This window comes from Carassius auratus, chromosome 30 (assembly GCF_003368295.1).
Source record: "Carassius auratus strain Wakin chromosome 30, ASM336829v1, whole genome shotgun sequence".
Lineage (NCBI taxonomy): Eukaryota > Metazoa > Chordata > Actinopteri > Cypriniformes > Cyprinidae > Carassius > Carassius auratus.
In genome coordinates this window covers 659,835-678,453 of record NC_039272.1, presented here as the reverse complement: position 1 = coordinate 678,453, position 18,619 = coordinate 659,835, and the positions used below count along the sequence as shown (strand labels likewise).

The following is an 18,619-nucleotide window of genomic DNA, read 5'->3' as shown; positions in this document are numbered from 1 at the left end:
AGGCGGTGTTCACACTCATATGTGATATAATGGTTCGATTAAAAATGAACTCGAATAGTGATAAAAAATACCCAATATTGCTTGAAGAACACCATAAACCATATATTGGTTTGTTTATGGTCTTCCAGTTTGTTAAAATCTCTCTAGCTACTACCATAACTAGATAACTTTGTGCATATCAGGGATTTCCTGGAGCGTCGTCAGTGCTAATACTTCTGCTATGGATGGGAGAAGTTTCTGAGGTTCTGAGTGTGAACGTTAAGCAGACCAGGACCCAATGTATCGTATTCTTTATTGGTCCAGACCAAACGAACCAAGAGAACCGAATTACAAGATGCTGAAGCTGCAATGAACAATATCATCTTAATGGGAATACTGTTTTTTTATGACGTGCTGTTGCTTACCTGCTGTACTCCTGTGGGTATGGAGAAGAGTACCACGTCTGAATTTCATACTTCCCAAACTCTATAACAGATGGGCAGCGCATTTGTGGATCCGGAGGACCAGTCACCCCGACTTTCTATAAGAGATGAAGTACAAAAAAAAAAGGAGAAGTTAAGACAGATAAAGTAGGTACGTTTGCAAATAACGATTAGTTCTTTTTCACACAAGAAATACGCCTAGGCTCTAGCTTTTGTTCTAATAATCAATGAATCAATCAAATCATTCCGTTCTGTCTGACTTTACAAACTTAAAGCATCTCTCACACACACACACACATATATATACACACATACATATATATACATACATAGAGAGAGAGAGAGAGAGAGAGAGAGAGAGAGAGAGGAGAGAGAGAGAGAGAGAGAGAGAGAGAGAGGAGAATGTTTCTCAGCAAAAGAAGCAAGGATTTTTATGAATGAAATTCAGATTTGGACATTTAACAACAGCAAATGAAAGTGTATTAGTATTCTGTCCCGTTCTGTACCTGTAGTGCCAGTTCCTGAATGTGTCTAAAGAGCTCCACGTCTTTCTCAGTTAGGTTTTCGTGTCCTGGCAGTTTGTCTTCGTCCTCCTGCCAGTTGTCTCCACACTCCTGATTGTCTGTGATTCAGAAAAACACCAGGACGGTTAAAACGGCCGACGAGTGAGTGAGAGCACACACGTGAAGCTAAATAAAAGAGACGGCACATTCAGATTCATTTTCCACTGTGCTTCCTAGACAGAGACTAACAATTTCCAATTTATTCTTTCTTCAAATATCAGATGACATTAAAGCCATTTATAATATTATAAATAAATAGAGGTTACACTTTTTAAGGTGTGTTTGTTACAGTGTACTTCTATAAGTACAGAGTAATATTAATTAACTACATGTACTTACTATATGGTTAGGGTTTGGCTTAGGGTTTCTTAAATTCCTGAAATTATGAATTATGTATTGTTATTATAATAGTAAGTTCATGTAACAAGGCCACCTTAAAAAAAAAAAGTGTTAGCATGAAATATTATTAATTTCAAATAAATGCTTTCCTCTTACTGAAAAACATTATTTTCACAAAAAATATTAAGCATCACAAATATTTTCATTGATGATAATTTTTTTTCCCTGAGCATCATTTCTAAAAATATTTTTCGAATATTTGATTTTAAAATAAAAATCCACATTTGAATGCAAAAACTTTGCCGAAGTATACTTGATCTTTATCAGTGGCGCACGAGATGCGATGACGATGTATGTGGCATTGCATTATAAGATTATGTTAGCCTATCCAGTTGAAGCCACTACAAAAACATCAATGTGGAGAAGATCTTGTTTACATCAAAACTGAAACCAAGCCGTTCACACAGAACGCATATTTCGCGCATTTTCTAGAGGGACACGGTTGGACTCGCGTCTCGCACAAGAGAGCCGTATGTTTAGAAAGACATAAAATTAATGTATTTAATTTAATTTTCTAAAAATATCTCGAGACTTTATGTGGGGTTTTTGATCCCCATCCCACTGCATCTCATGTTTTTAAATGAAAACAATGTATTCTGTGTGACTGGTTTTCCGCCCCTTTTTATTTAACAATGCATGCATTCATGATGCTGTTTTGTTTATAGTTCTTTAAGCAACTTAATAATAAATGGTTCATAAAAATTACTTTAAATATGTTGTTTTTTCATAGTCATGTATTCTAATGCTTTGAATAAACGTGCAGTAATTATTCGAATTTTGATCATATTTAAGTAAAAAATTCGAATTTAGTTTTTCAGCTAGGGCGATTCTATGTCTGAATACCGGCAGAATTCACATTTCTGTTGTATAAAGAGAAACATTGTGCAGAAGTATTATTTGCTGTTATGCGTGTGTGTCCTGGCTCAATAGAAAACTAAGGGTGCCCAAGCTGCAGTTGCTCTGTGATGCCTTTTAAAAAAAAATACGCAAATCTTAACGCAAATTTACGATCGGCAAGTCGGTCGGACTAAAAGCAAAAAAAATAAAAAATTGAGTCGGTGCTAAATTGAAAGGGACGGTCGGGTTACGGCAAACAAGAATATTTTTAAGGATGGCCTTCTGCACTCATGGTTCACCTTATACAGATGTTGACAGTTAAACAGTTTAGGGTCTCACCTCCTGTCCGCTCGTCATGCTCGCCCTTGCGGCTGCTCTTCTTGCGTATGCGATATTGCTGGGAATAGTCCACCACTTCAGCTCGGGCTTTCCGTCCCTCCGGGGACGGTGTGAAGAACTTGCTGAGGGCGTCGATCAAACCCTTTGTTTTCTTATTAAAACGCAGGCCACCGTGCTCAGAGTCGTCTTCTCTGAGAGAGAACAGCATGCGATCGTCGCCGGGATAGCCTTCACATGAGGAGCTGGAGGACGAGTGTGGGGAGGAGGAGCCTTGTGAGCATTGGTCGACGCCTCCAGTGCCCCGCCTTCTTCTGCCACGCCCACCTCCTCGAAGCTTCTTAAAGGGACGGCCCCGTCTGAGGACAACACAACTACTAGTAGTCTTTGGCAAACAATTTCAGAGGTCTGTAAATGTGGCAATGTATAAAGCAGTATAGTGCTCTTAAACAGACCAGCACCATTTTCATATTAACACTAAAGGTGACAGCGTGAAATAAAACTAAGTTACATTTCTTAACTGTGCCTGTATTATAAATCCAGAGCATTTGAACATATAATAGGTGCAAATTTCACCATGCGAAGGGAATCAAACACTTACCTGCCCTTCGGTCGCCCGAGTGGTGCATTATATCTCCGCTTGATTTGTGCTGCTTTTTCATGTAAGAGCTTTCTTCCCTTTTTTCTCGGCCGACAGATCTGACAGATCCACATACCTGCAGAACAGTAATCAAGAATCCTTACTCAGAACTATAATTAAAGGAAACTAATACTATGAACACATCAACACAATACACGGTTAATAGTGTGTGTCTAAAGACAAATGCAATGATTGTAGATGTAGAACAGGCATGTGTTAAGTGTGTGGATGCTCACCTTTTGGCATTCGCATCAGTGGAGGGTCACAGCACTCCATGTGGAAACCTCGGTCACAGGAGTCACAGAACAACATGTTGTCCTGTAAAACACACACACACACACACAAGAGTCAAGGACACCAATTATGAACTTTGAACACTAAAGGAGATTGTGATTGCTCTTAGTTTTTTTTTTCTTCTTCAGTTGAAGAGAAGTGATAAAGATCGCACACATTTAAAGGAAAAGACATTAAGCAAAAAAAAAAAAAATGCATTATAGTCCCTATTGACCCACTATTGTACTACACACACACAAATGCATATCTGAAGTGCACTGAAGAAAAAAAAAAACTAGATTTTCTTGCTCTTTTGTTGATTTGATTGCTTCTATTTTCCTCATTTGTACGTTTCTTCGTATAAAAGCTTTGCTAAATGACTCTAGATGTAAAGGTGTAATGTAAGCATACGCTCTTCCCTTCAAATATCCAGAACTGTATTTTTCAAAAGAAATTGATACTTTTATTCAGCATTAAATTGATTCAAAGTTACAGTCAAGACTTGCGTTGTTACAAGATTTCTTTTGATTTTGTAACAACTTCCGATTCATTCAAAAACAATCAGTTTCCACTAATATTAGACAATACCACCCTCTTCAAAATTAAAATGATAGGAAGAGCAGAAAAGCTTCTTCAGAATTAAATCATTAATATGAGACTAGCGTTGCCTTCACAGGAAATTATTATTATAATTTTATTTTTAAACATTAAAATGCAAACCAGTTATTTTAAATTGCAGTGATACGTCGTATTTCTGATCAAATGAATGCAGTTTTGGAGAGCTGTAGATGAGGACACTCATAAATCAACAACGAGAGAGACCACAGACGAAGAAGAAAACCTACTGCGTTTTTCCCTTGGTCCTGGCAGCTGCTGCAGGTTTTGCACTCGATGCACTGCCACCAGAGAGCCTTGACCCGCGCGGTGAGCTCTGGAGAGAACTTCAGACAGGAAGGATGCCCTGAGAAGACACCACACAGCCTTAAACAACTAGAACACAATTCAGTTTTCCTTCCTATAACAGACAGCCCCAGGAGAAGCCACACTTTATTCAGTGTAACCAGACATTATAATGTGGGACTCTTAATTATAAACAAGCCTGAGAGTTTATTTTTAATATCTGTACTTTACTACTTCCAGCTGCTCATTAAAAATAAATAAACAAATAAATGCTCTTGTATCTATATACAACATATTATTACAAGAAAACCAAGTACATAGAGTCATAATTCATTAACAGTAGATCAAAAGCTTGGCATGAACTACTCTGAGTCTGTGGAAAGTAACGTCACGTCTTGACTTTTAAGACTGTTACTGTATCATTTACTAAATTTGTATGACCTTAAAAAATAATAAAACATGTCACGACTTTGCAGGGAACATGTTTTTGGCGTTTTAAACTTAGTAAGCTTCTCAGCAGACATCGTTTAGTAGTATACTTAATGTCTTCTTATATAGCAAAATGAATAATGAAGATGTTTGACGCTGGGATGAACTTTGACCCCGTCCCTACCGCTGTTCCCGCAGTCTGCACAGGAGATGAGCTCTTCAGGTTTCTTGTCACGGTTCTGTTCATTGGTCCCCAAACAGAAACTACAGATGGGTATGGGCTCTGCCACGGGCTGAGAGAGAAAAACAGAGTTAAGAGAGTTATTATATAGATCCAAATAATGTGCAGAAGACTGAGGTATGAATGTTGGACAGTTTGGATGAATTAATCGCACTTTATGAAATGTATTAAGGTCTGCTTCATTCAATCCCGAGCTGAGGACACTAGTAATATCTCTTTCACAGATATATCAAAGCTTGAAGAACATAGACTTTTACATTCTGGTTCAGAAAAAAAAAAAAAAAAAATCAGCATGCCTTACCAGTTAAAATTATTGTTTTTGAACATGTGTGTCTCTCGTAAGCTCAACAGGGCTATATTTATTCGCTCAAAAACACAGTAAAATAAATTATACTGTGAAATATTATTACAGATTCTGGTCAAATAACTCTCTTTCTAGTAATACAATTTAAAATGTAATGCATTTCTGTTTTCAGACCTGTATTTTCAGCATCGTTACTACAGACTTCCAAAAGAAAAAAAAAGAAGCTCAATCAATGATTTTTTTAATGATCAATTATTTTAAGATATTTCTAATCGAATAAATACATGGAGTATAATCAGCATTAAAAAACAAAAACAAAAAAAAACTGTAACATTAATGTTCCAAATTGTGCTAAAAGTTGATTTACACCCAAACACTCAATTCCTTTAGAATAAAAAAAAAAAAAAACACAAAAAGGAATTTTGATTGTTTTGGGTTTAAATCGCCTTTGTAATTTGTAACATTAATGTTACAGTTTGGATTTTCAGAAGGAAAAAAAACGTTATTTTTAATTTATAACAAAAAGTGGTATCACTGATTGGGAGTTTTAAAGCATTTTTAAAGCTCCCTGCCCTCAAAAGATCTTCCTGACACAAACCACAGAGGCTCAGAGTTTTGGGGAGCACAGGCTGCAGTGGACATGATCACAGTGAAAGTGTGCAGTGAGAGGTGCGTTTATTATCAGGGTGTGGGCACAAAAGCATGTGTTGATGCTTATTCTAAGCCACACCATCTGACATTTGCTTCTGGAGCACCATTAATCTTTCAGTGTGTCCAAGAGAGACCCACCCACCACGCAGTGTGTGCATCATACACCACAAACACAGAGCACAAACAAACACATGCATGTGAACGCAAGGAGACAGACGTGTGGAAAGGATCGTATACAGCTATACTGTACAAAGAGTATCAAAACAATAAGGATATTGTGTTCTTGACTGGATGCAGAGAGAATTAAGAAATGGCAGGTTTAGGCTGGGAGAAAAAAAAAGATCACTGTGCACAGAGGGTGTGTGTGGGTGTGTGTGTGTGTGTGTGTGTGTGTGTGTGTGTGAGTGAGAGAGAGGGAGAAAACCAAACCCTTACACACTTCTAGCCAAAAGATCCAATCAGAACTACGTTTAACAGAATAATGGTGTATACTTCATCCATTTAATGTTCTTCTCTACTCATGTTGTGACTAAACTTAACTTAACTATAAATCTAGTTCACAAAATACACATCTAATTCATTTCACTGCAGAACTCTGTCCTGGTTCAACATTGTTTTGATTCCACATAGGGATGGCATTTGAGAAGAAATGCTGCTGCTGGTGTTGTTGTAGTTGTAAAGACGCGCTTGAACAAGCACATTTGTTTATATCTTGAAAAACAAAAGCCATCAAAGTGCATGTCATATAAGAGTTTGTTCAGATGTTCAGTGTACGCTCATGCTGGAGCACAAAAGTTCATGGAGTTTTAAAGTGTTTCATGTAGACAAACTACACACACACACACACACACACACACACACACACACACACAGCATAGGATAGCTTGCGACCGCATTGGCCTTGATGCCACTTGATAATTGCTTTTGTTCAGAACATGTCACTACAAGTTGAGAAACCGGGGCAGTTTTGCGGACACACCTTGCGTTCATACAACAACTCTTTCATTCTTCATAAAGACCAGCACAACAACTCAGACGACATGAGCAAACTATTCACAAGACAAAATTAAAGCACAGCTGCAAAGCAGGAGACAACCGCAGGAAATCTAAAAATATTTCATGTAGGAGAGAAAATGATTCTTTACAGAAGCACATCTGACAGGACAAAAGCCGCCCCTCACACACACACACACACACACACACCAATCTGCCAGTTTTCCCATTCTAATGCAGCCTTCTATTTCCTCTTAATGTACACAAAGCTGAGTGCATGGTGGGTATGTTGTGTATGTTGTGCGTGGGCAATCACACACACTAGAAACCTGAATGAGCAGACGGGGAGAGAACAAAACATACTGTCCTTGTCTCTGGCTCTGTCAAGGTTCTCATTAACACAAGAAACTCATTTCTGCATCACCTGACTGTGTATTCCCCTACCCATCACCCACAAACCCCTGTCCAAGAACACCTCGATCATCAACACACAGAGAGACACTAAACACACAGGTTAGAGAAGGGAAGCAGAAAGAAAACAGTAGATAGCAGACATACAGATGCAACAGTGCTGTTAAATGCCTGGCAAGACACACTTTTACAGTCGCACTGCTTCTGCGTACGACCAAAACAACCGTAAGACTTCAGGACGGGCGCAGGCCTTGACCTTAAAGAGCTTTTACCACCATGCATGAAAAGTAAATCGGCTTTTTACCAATTATATAATTTGTGTTGCTTATTACATTATTAAAATATTCACTATTACAATGAACAACTTTAAACTAAAAAATAGATGATATTCTGAAGTGTGTTGATAACCAGTTCTGGTTCCTAATGACTTTTATAATATGAAAAAAAAAACTGTGAAAACCAATAGGAAGTAGAAGTATGATCATGCAACTTTATGAAGAAAAAAAGGAAACAAATTCACTAATACTAAACATGCTGCCACTCGTCATTTTGTTGTTTTTCATTTGTTGTTGTCCTGTATTAATTTAAGCTATTTTTAATGTTCTGAACAAAAACGAAGATATTTAAAAAAAAAAATGTGGGTAACCAAACCATTGCTGGCACCCATTGACTCTGATAGAAAGAAACAAAACACTGGGGAAGTCATAGCTTTTATGTTCAACATACAAGAAAGAAAGAAACACATTCAGATTTAAAACAATCTGAGAGTGAATAAATGATAACAGAATTGCCATTTTTGGGTTAACTTTCCCTTTAAATATTAATACGGTTGCTTCAATAAGAATCGATGTATAATTTATAAAGTGAAGTCCAGTTGTTGAATGCTACTGCTAAATACCTGAAACATAAAGCACTGGTTGTTTTATTTCTAATATTTTTATAACAAGGTAAAATAGTGATTTTTATCATTTCCTACTCTGGCCTAAATATCTGCCAATCCTTTTTATTTCATATTCTAGTAACTTTTGTTTAAAACAGGGAGATTAATTTGGATGTACTACTTTGTTTTTTTTTTTGTTTTTTTGCCTAATGGGAACCAAAATGGTTTGGTTATCAACATTCTTCAAAATATATTTTTTCATGTCCCAAAGAGGAAAGTTATACAGGTTTGGAACAAAAAACGTCTTTAGTAGGGATGCACAATGTTTGGCAACCAAAATATTTGGCCAAGGATAAACCAAGTTTATGCAATGGTGAAAAAAACAAAAAACATTTTTTTATTTTGTTCAGATTCGGCCAATAATGTTCAGTTTGGTGCATCCCTAATCTTTAGATAGATATATGTAAAGATAGATAGAACAACAACAGTATGACAAACAGATAAAATCTTGACAGATTCTGCATTTCCTCTACTTCTAAAAGCCTTTTCATGGAAACACAAACATTAAAACACCTTTCAGATCAGGTGCAACTGACAAAAAGCCTCCTGCTGAATTGAGAAGCAGTGAGAAATGAAGTCCACTGGTTGGTTTATCATCAAGTTTCAGGGTGGCTTCACAAACAGAAGAAGCAAAGAAGCCAAAATCCATTGTAGTACGCAAACCACTGCTAAATTTGGAGGTCATGCTAGTCACACAAATAACATGCAGCTGCAAATACATCTTACAGCAGAGAACGTGTGTTAAATCACATTCAACCTTGTAGAGCTCAAATCCATCATAGGACATGACGACCAAAGCATTCCTGGGGTCATACAAGGGTCAGCCCAAAGTGGTACAGAAACCAAGGTGCAAAAATTGTGAAGCATTTAACAATCCATATTACAACCATCAAATACAATCCATACTTTCCATTTTAATACACAACATGAAGCTGGATTTTAAACTACGGAGAAAGGCGTGCATTTTGGCTGTTAAACAGATCTAAAATCTACCAAAAGCCTTGTTAAAAATTGAGTAAATAATGTGACATTACAGATATTACATAATTTGCCAGACTGAATCAGCATTAACCATTAAAAATAGCTTTCATACCAATGAAATTTAAGAAACGAGGCTATCAAAGTCTGGTTTAGTTACAGGGTAGAGTCCCATTCTGATGCTCCAGCATTGCATTACTAAGGTTATCATTTAAGTCCTGAGAGCATCTTTACATTCGAGTTGTGTTTCTGGTCAACTCGTGCCACACCAGAGCAGACAGGACAAAACGGCCAACACTGATTACGTACCTACCTCCTTAACACTGACACAATCAATATCTGGTGCTGTTTTATATGCATGTCTCCTGTAGTCTCTACAGCTTCACTTTGAAACAAGAATAAGGTGTAAAAGTACACATGCGTTTGAAGGGTGCAGGTCAATTCAACAGTACTGTCCAGAGGATTGGAGGGAATGATTGACTAGAATAGTGGATAAACCACTTACTAAGAATATTTAGGATGAAATATGCCCAGGTTTTATCCTGATCACCATCACAGTGGTCCAGACTCACATTATGCTGCTGACTATGACCTGAACATCATCACACGGCAAGTTCACATCCTGAGCGTCATCTGAATTTTCACACGTCCCCGGATTGACCGCCTGAGGACCTTTCCTTCAACCCGAGGCTCCCATCCTTCTTACTGCTGACTTCCACACAAAACCCTCTCATCAGGACCAGCCCACTTAATGTCTTATACACACACGCTCTCATAATAACCCCCAAAAGCATCTATACCTCCATGCCCCTTATTTGACTCCAGCCCCCCCTCACTCCCCACAAACGCCCTGGCAATGACCCTCTATTAGAGGAAGAACGTGTGAGCGAGTGTGTGATCATGTTTAAATGGAGGAGTGCGTTGACTACACAAATCTCTCCTCCATACCAGGGTCACAGTCAGTGCTCACCCATTAGTTTAGCTCCTGTCCTCACTGCACTGAAGCACAACCCTCAATGATCGTGACAGCATCCCGGACAGACACACACACACCTGCTAGTGAAAACTCAAGTGCATTCTTCGAAATTCAAGCATGAAATCAAAGCTGCATCACAATTTTTTTGAAAGTGGATGCAAATAAAAAAAATAGGTTGTGTAAAAAGCAACGATGAAATGCTGCATGTGAATTACAACCCAATGAAAAAGACGCCTGTAATCACAATAGTGATCTAATCTAAAACAAGCCATTGGCAATGTCTAAGCCTTTTCTACCGGAGTGACTTCAGGACACTTGTTGAAGCAGAGCCGGACACAACACACTCGGGGAACCTTTATCTGCACGTGACGACTTCAACATCGAGTTCACGAATCAAGACACAGACACGAACAGCCAGAAACCAAGCTCGAATTTAGCACGGCATCATTTTGACAGCCAGCACCCTGCGGTGCACATCACTGATGCAACCCATATCAGATGTGATCGGAGGTGTGTGTGTGTGTGTGTGTGTGTGTGTTCAGGAGCATGAGGCAGAGCAGGTTACAAAAAAAGTGGGTGTGTATTGTGCTGCTCTTGCTGCCTGTATCTCTCTCTCTCTCTCTTCATCCCTCGCTCCGTCTCTTGCAGGACAGTATGGAGAATATCAGTCGGAGCATGTGTGGCTCTTTTCTTCCACCACAACATATTTTCTCCATCTCTCTCCACAACAGCGGCACAAAACTCACCTGACCATCTCTGGCATGTTTCCTCTTAAACCGATCATTCTCTCTTTTCCCCTCGGCTCAGAATCATGAGTTTATATCCCACTCTTCTGCCTTTTTTTCCCCTCAGAATTAAATAACTTGCTATTGTTGAGTTAAACTGAGTTATAAAGTCCGAACTAGGAGATAGAAACTTGCATTTGCAAGAAAAAGTAAGAATTGTGAGAAAACAGGTCAATGTTGGTTTAAATAGTATTTAATGCTGTAACTGTAAAGATATGTCCCCTATGAAATGCATGTGACTTATTGTTTAAATCAAATTTATGCTTTAAAAGTAGAGAAATCATAGCAGTTTTCATCCATAGTGTGTCCGTTTAAACGTAACGGCATATTTGATGTCAGTATTACACAAAAATGATTTGCATTCCGATTCTAACAAAGGCACAAATATATATATATTTTTTAATTCCACGTATTTTAACCCATTTCTCTCCATTTGTTCCCAGTGTTGGTGACCTATCGCTGACGTCTTTACTAGGAACTCATCTGAACACGTTAAGTCCTAAAAGTAATTTAACACACCTGCTTTCAATAATTTCTGGGCGTTTCAGCAAGTCACAGAAAGCTGTCTGTGTACTCAAATCAAGTCACGGCTGAGAGCCGCTATTCGAAACAGAAGTGAAATATGTAAATACGGGTCATCAGACAGGGAAACCGAAATCGAAAAACTTCCAGTAAACAATGGAAACATCTTCATCGACTCACCCGATCTTGTTCGTGAGGCAGGAGACGCACCGGAGGCAGAGAATCCAGAGACACGCACCCCGTCCCGTCGTTATGAGAACTCCTGCTCACCAAGCGGAAGAGCGGCCCTTGTTTTACCACCCGTCCGTGAGAAACGGCCCGCTTCAGAGACACCCGGAGCTGCTGGTGGAAAAGGCCCGGCCCCATAGAGCCGCTTCCAGACAGATAACCCGCAACATCCGCCTGGCACTTCAGAAAGCGTTCGATGCTCTTCAGCGAGGATCCGCCGGGTTCGTGAAGCCCTTCTAGAGAGCGCTTGATGAGCTTGTTCCAGTCCAGACCTGGTTTCTTACTAGAGCTGGAGGCGCTGGAGCTCCCCGCCGCCCGAGGTTTGGTAAACCCCAAGCGTCCAGGGTTATCAGGGTCCTTGTAGGAGTTGAGCCCCTTATTGCACACCTTGAGCACAGAGCCATCTTTAACACTGAGCTCAAGGTGCTCCAGGACCGTCTTGCGGTCAAGCCCGTGGGACATCGACACAGCATTGCAAATGCGCTCTTCGGACGGCCGCTGCTTTTGCTTTTTTACCTTCTTAATGGCTTCCAAGATCCAGGTGGTGTACAACGGGTTGGCCAGCTTCACCATGTCTGCTGTAATACTGCTAGGCCACGGCCCAACACACGCTCACAACCGTTAGGAAGCACACAGTGGCCTCATCTATCCTTTGTCCCGAGGAGGTGTTGTGACTCTCTCTGTGCCTGAGCAGGAGCTGTTAGAGAGCGAGACGATCACCATAGCATAGGCTCCCAAAACCCCCCCCCCAACCTAAAACAGATCCGTTGACCCCAGTGACCCTTCCTTATGAAGGGCTGCCACACCAAAGCAAAGAGCCGAGAGAAAGTAGAGTTTAGTCTGGTACAATCCTCGATCCCGACCGTCAGTGTTATCCGTTTAGATGGAGCATCTTCGTAGAGAATAAGGAAATGGATGTGTGTAAATACTGTCTGGCTTGAACCTCCTAGTGCAGTTGGAACGAGTAGTCCAGTATAAATCCCTTACTCCAGAAAGCAGCGCGGGCTGAGCATCATCCTACAGAGCTGTATTCTTCAGAAACCTGCACGAAAAACATGAAAGAATCAGACTCTGGAAAATACACGAAACACGTTGCAACAACAACAGACAGAGCTTGCTAAAGAAGAGCAATGACTCTACACTACACTTCAAACACAATGTGATATTAGGAGTCTTTTACTATGCAATTAATACTTCTTACTGTACTGCAAAAACACTTCGACTGGTATTGAGACGGGGTACGGTTAAGATACGGGTTACGAGGGATTGTCAGGTTTAAAGGTGGGTCGACTGTAGCTGTAGATATACTTTCAGAAATTAATTACAGCATACAGATCATGTTAAGTGCAATATTAAGACATTGCATGAGCATCAAATGATGCACAGTTTAAGTTCTGCATTCAAATACAGTTTAAAGAAGTTACAGACATCATCAGCAGCAATGCATCTTATTTTACTATCCTTGTATTTGCATTTAATTAGTGCATCATTTAATGTTATAACTATAGCAACTTGAAACGAAGTTAATTATTATTAGTCAGTACTTAAGTAACAAGAACACTAAAACAACAAAGAAACAAACACAAAACATGCAACAGAGAGCTGCACTAAAATACATTATTTCCAGTGAATGCACACAAAAAAGGGTTAGATTAAAAACGTGTCTAGAACTCGAAACAAAGTTATATGAAAGGGATACAATATTTTATGCACACAACAATCTACATGTTATAATGTAACCTCAAACTAAAGTTCAGCAATTTCACAACACTGTGTGAAGTGGGCCACCTGTGAATTATCTGTAAATTAGGTGCTAATCACATGTCAAGCTGCAGAAAGGGAAGCACGAAATGTCAACACATGGCTAATAGTAGTAACGTAAACAACACAGCGACGAGTACATGTAAACAGTATTAGACACAGCGGCTTAATAGTGGCTAAACACGTGGAAATATACGTGGGAGTCGATAGTTTAAGCGTATTTTTTCATACAAAACGATGTAAACTTTTAAGTAAGTAACGAAGGCAGCGCACTGGGCTGATGTTGTGAGCTTCAAAACACAAGCAGCGTGCAGCTGAGAATAAGAACAAGGTCCCTTCACTCCCGTCAGCGTCTGAGATTTCACACCATAACTATCGGAAAACGGCTTTTCAACCGTATTTTCCGTTAAGAATCCCGCGGCCTAACCGAACACACAATGCCGCGGTCAGCGCGCGCCTCAGCCGTTACAAAAAGATCGCGCCAGGATTCCTTCCATCCCTCGCTCGCTCTGCCTCAATCTGTGCCTCGAAGAAGCGCTTGACACAAATATAATAAAATCCTCACGCTAGATTGCTTCTTCCTCCATTGTTCTCTTCCACTTCCTTCCCCGCTTACTGTAAACCGAGTCCGAGGTGGCGGAGGAGACGAGGCCCGTGAGGGAAGCGGTTAGGCCTCGGTGAACGTTAGCTTCTCCCCTCCACCCTCCCCCTTCATCTCCGCGTAACGTTCCCCCCCTTTCCCTCTGCCTTCTCCCGCTTCTTCCCTCAAAGAGAGAACCACGAGTCCACTCAGAATCGCTAACCGAGAGCACTTTACTCGCTACACGTGATCGAGCGGTACTCACCGGGGTTTTGTCTCGAGTGGACGCAGAGAAGGCGCAGGAACTCGCTCGAAACACAGACAACAACAAGCCCAGAAACACAGCCAGAGAGCAGTGGCTCCAGAGCGGACGCCATCTTTGAGTGAAACAGGAGCTTGGCGCGTGGGGGAGGGGCTTAGGGAACGTCTGCAAAGTGCGAATCCGAATCAGAGACGGGATAAGAAAGGGACTGCAGCTGGAGGAGAGGAGAAAGAGAGGCGGGGGGATACGAGTGCACACATCTGAAGGGCGAGTGTCCGTTGCTTCTGCGTGGAATGGAAGAAAAGGACAGATGGTTAAGCGAAGGGGGAAAAATGAAAGGAAAAAGCGATGTGGCGCGCTTAGGGAGCGTCGGAATGTTGCAATCGCACTTTAAAGGCGGAGAGAAGTCAAAGCGATGGAGAGTGGTTTTAATGTTGGAGGGTATTTAAAGATCAAAGACTCCGCAATCCACACCTCCCATCGGGGTTCTGCATATCCATTCTGCTTCTGTTTACATAATGCAATGAAAAATGCATAAGCACTTGTGACAAAGAAAAAGTTTTTTTATTTTGGGTTGCTACGTAAACAATGCCTGCTAGTGTCACTACTAGAGAGGTTTATGTAGATTTCCGCAGTGCCATATGAGGCAAGGATGGCAGGTGACCCATGCCCAATAATAATTATTATTATTATTTAACACCCACTTGAGAAATGTGTATCTGTTGCAATACTGCCATCAGAAGTCATTAACTGAATATTTATGATATGATGTACTTGCCTTGTAATTGCTGTAATGTTTGAGCTGCGTGAATATATTAATATTATGAATGCATAATTAGCCTACTATTCAAGGCATGCTCAAGAAGACCATTCTTAAATCTTTAGAGAATTAACTTTAGTTAAGAACTTCGTGATTATCTCAGAATAGCCTAGTTGCGATTATGTAATAAACATGCTTTTGTTATTTGCCACATCTGTATTATTAAAAAATTCTGTATGGATCGTCATATAAAAGCTACTTCATCTGTGCTTTAAAATATAAACTTAATATAATATAACATATAAAATGACATGCATGCCTCCCTCAAATGTATTTTCTAAAATGTAAAACAATCAGTTAGTTTTTGACATACATTGATACGTCACCTCATACTGTAAGTATTCAAAAATAAACAAATTTTTTTTTCAGTAGCTTATGCCTATGGGTTGTTTACCTCTAAAGTTACATTTCAAAACTCTTGTATTGTTTTGTATTTCTTTCATGATGAATGTTATGTGAAATAAATCCTCAATTTCGTGAGTCCTTCTAATATTTAATGCCTCTGAAAATTTGAAAAAAGCATCATGTCAACATTGAAGGAATGAGGGGGCTACACTGTCACTATAGAAACACACACATATAGAAATAAATAAAGCTGTAGTATAAGGAGGTAGCAATGGCATCCGATAGACTTTCATAACACTGTGTTGGAGAACTGTAGTTGCCCAGTGCAGACTTCATCAAATAAAGATCATCAGTTTAATTAAAACAGTTAGTTTAACTATTGCGTCAGTCCCATTGTGATACGCATGAAGTGTTAATAAAGCATGCTTATTTGGGGAATGAAAAGAAGTACAAGCACATCACTTGTACTGACCATGTCTGCAACACAAAAACAATTTGCACATACATTTAGAGAAGAAGAAGATGTTTTATGGGGTCATGGGCTCCGAACCATACGCTGGAAAACTACAAGCACAATTGGGGTTAGAAAAACATCCTCTGACCTGCGCTAGTGTGCTTTAAAAGACCTCTGTCAAACACTGGTTTCTCAAAGATCAGGAGCAGTGAAAGCAGGTTGTAGGTTATAAAGGTGATCTTTGTATATCATCATTGTGCCCTTGAGCAAGGCTCTTAACCCTAACCCCAGTGGGACTGTCCCTGAAACTTAAGATGAAATGCAGCACATATGTGACATCACTCTGTAATTAAGTGGAAGAAAATCTATTTTACTCTATTCTATTCTGTTTGTAACAGTGCAGATTGCTTAAAGAGATCCAAAATATTTATGCAAACATTAAAATTCTGTCATTATTTATTCACCCTCATGTCTTTTTGAAACCTGTGTGACTTTCTCTATTCTATGAAACACAGGAAGATATTTTGTAGAACTTTGGGGTCAAAGCAACCCTGATTTTTTTAAGCCCTGATGTTGGTCTCAAGATGACTTTTGATCAATGTAAGTCATGATGCATTTATATGGCACTTTATTGTGTATTGCATATTCAGACAGAGTAACCACACACTTAAAAAAAATATATGGTAAAAAGTCAGTTTTTTACCTTGATAATATACTGACATCCACCTTAAAATCAAGAGACAGCCTTATAATGAATAGTTTAGGTAATATACACAGTAGAAGATGCACACAAAGTAAAATTCTATGGATTTAAAGTGTTTTCTTTTGTTCACCCAAAAATGAAAATGTGATCTTTGTTTGCTTACCCCCAGGGCATCTTCTTCTTCTTCTTGCTTTACGGCAGATCATATACACATCAATGTATTGTCACAAGCCTTAAATTGGGTATGTTTTTTTGACTCTCAAATCCATGATTCCCATCCACTTACATTCTATGACTAACAGACTGCAACGGTTTGAGTGAAAAATCTCCGTTTGTGTTCTACTGAAGAAACAAAGTCACCAACATCTTGGATGCCCCGGGGGTAAGCAGATAAACATCACGTTTTTTTTTTTTTTTTTTTTTTTGGTGAACTATCCCTTTAAGTCTTGTCTACAATGGATCAGACATTGGCTTTAAAGGAAAAGAGACAGTGTTGAAGGGTGTTGGGGAGGATGATGACAGTCATGTCCAAAAACACACATCCTTGGAACGAGTCATTACTGCTTTTGTCCGTGTGAACCAACAAGCTTCCTGCCGGGTCTGGCTCATGGCCAACTCTCAAACCCCATCTCCAGTCCCAACCACTGCTCTCTACTTCTCCATAACACACACACCCCTCCCATCCTGGAGCAGACGAGACATAGAACAAACAACGGAAATGTCCAGGCATATGTAACCGAGAGAACATGCCCCGCCCACTTCAACTAACTTATCTGTCGCTCGCACTTTACAATCAACATGAATTCAAAACAGACCAGATTTACTTCCTTTATGCCAGAGGTCACATTGTACATGATTCATTACTGCATGCTCTTCCAGTGTTTGTTTTCATGATCTTTCACGCCTTTAAATTTTGGCAGACATCAAGGACAAAATTATGTTAAAAGAATAGTTCACCCAAAAATGACAAATTGCTGAAAATGTACTCGGCTCTCAAGCCATCCCAGATTAGGATGAGTTTGTTTCCTCATCAGGTTTGGAGAAATGTAGCACTGCATCAGTGTCTCATCAATGGATGCTCTGCAGTGAATGGGTGCCGTCAGAATGAGAGTCCAAACAGCTGATAAAAACATCACAATAATCCACAGAACTCCAGTCCATCAGTTAATGTATTGAGCTGCATGTTTATAAAAAACAAATCCATCTTTTGGATAATTAGTTAAAACAGTAGTTTTAACATGAATTAAATAAAGGTTCCAGCATTATTAGCAATTAATGACATCTTTTGGGAAATGCTGAGATTCTCAAACACTGTCTTGGTTCCTGGAGAGCAGGAGCTCAAGTGAACACATGGCCTGATTCCTGAGACAAAAACTTGGAGAAGGAAAAGCACAAAATATGAAAACATCAAGTTGCACTCTAGGGATCAGTTTTACTAAAGAGAGCAAACTAGTGCGAGAGCGTAATTCAGCAACAGTGCTGATGGGAGGGAAGTTTCTGCGTGTGGTTTACTAACAATGTGCAAATGAAATAACACAGATGCAAAGAAATAAAGAAGTGCGCTGAAAAGAACCTGTCCTCCTCCACCTCACTAATAACCAGTGCTTTAAGTGGGCCGGTACCCACCGGTACTCAGTACCGCCACTTCCAAATATAGCTCTTGTGCGTACAGCCACCTCTCCGTGCGCCCAGAAGTGATTTTAGCTTACCAGTAAATTCATATGGATATCTTTTTTAATAGATGTTTTAATCCTTTGCCTGCGCTGCCGCTTTTCAGAGCGCCCTTCAACAATGCACGCTTCCTAATTCTTCCAGGTTCGGAGTATGGAGCGTGAATCATTTGAAGCGGTTTGGGAGTTCGAAGCG

The 18,619-nt window shown here is 39.7% G+C and overlaps 1 protein-coding gene across 2 annotated transcripts; it reads right to left on the bottom strand.

Annotated features, from left to right (window-relative positions):
* Window positions 1-376: 376 nt before the first annotated feature.
* On the bottom strand, window positions 377-14,611 carry LOC113048755 (histone acetyltransferase KAT6A-like). 2 transcript variants are annotated; one of them, XM_026210582.1, is made up of 9 exons: window positions 14,435-14,611; window positions 11,781-12,870; window positions 4,984-5,092; window positions 4,316-4,431; window positions 3,434-3,515; window positions 3,159-3,273; window positions 2,561-2,916; window positions 929-1,044; window positions 377-520 (listed from the first exon to the last, which is right to left on the bottom strand). In XM_026210582.1, exons 2-9 carry the CDS (start codon window positions 12,399-12,401, stop codon window positions 401-403), a joined length of 1,635 nt encoding a protein of 544 aa, XP_026066367.1. In that variant the 5' UTR covers window positions 12,402-12,870; window positions 14,435-14,611; the 3' UTR covers window positions 377-400. The 2 variants fall into 2 exon arrangements, with proteins under 2 accessions (XP_026066367.1, XP_026066368.1); XM_026210583.1 differs by lacking the exon at window positions 14,435-14,611 and adding an exon at window positions 14,155-14,295.
* Window positions 14,612-18,619: the final 4,008 nt, after the last annotated feature.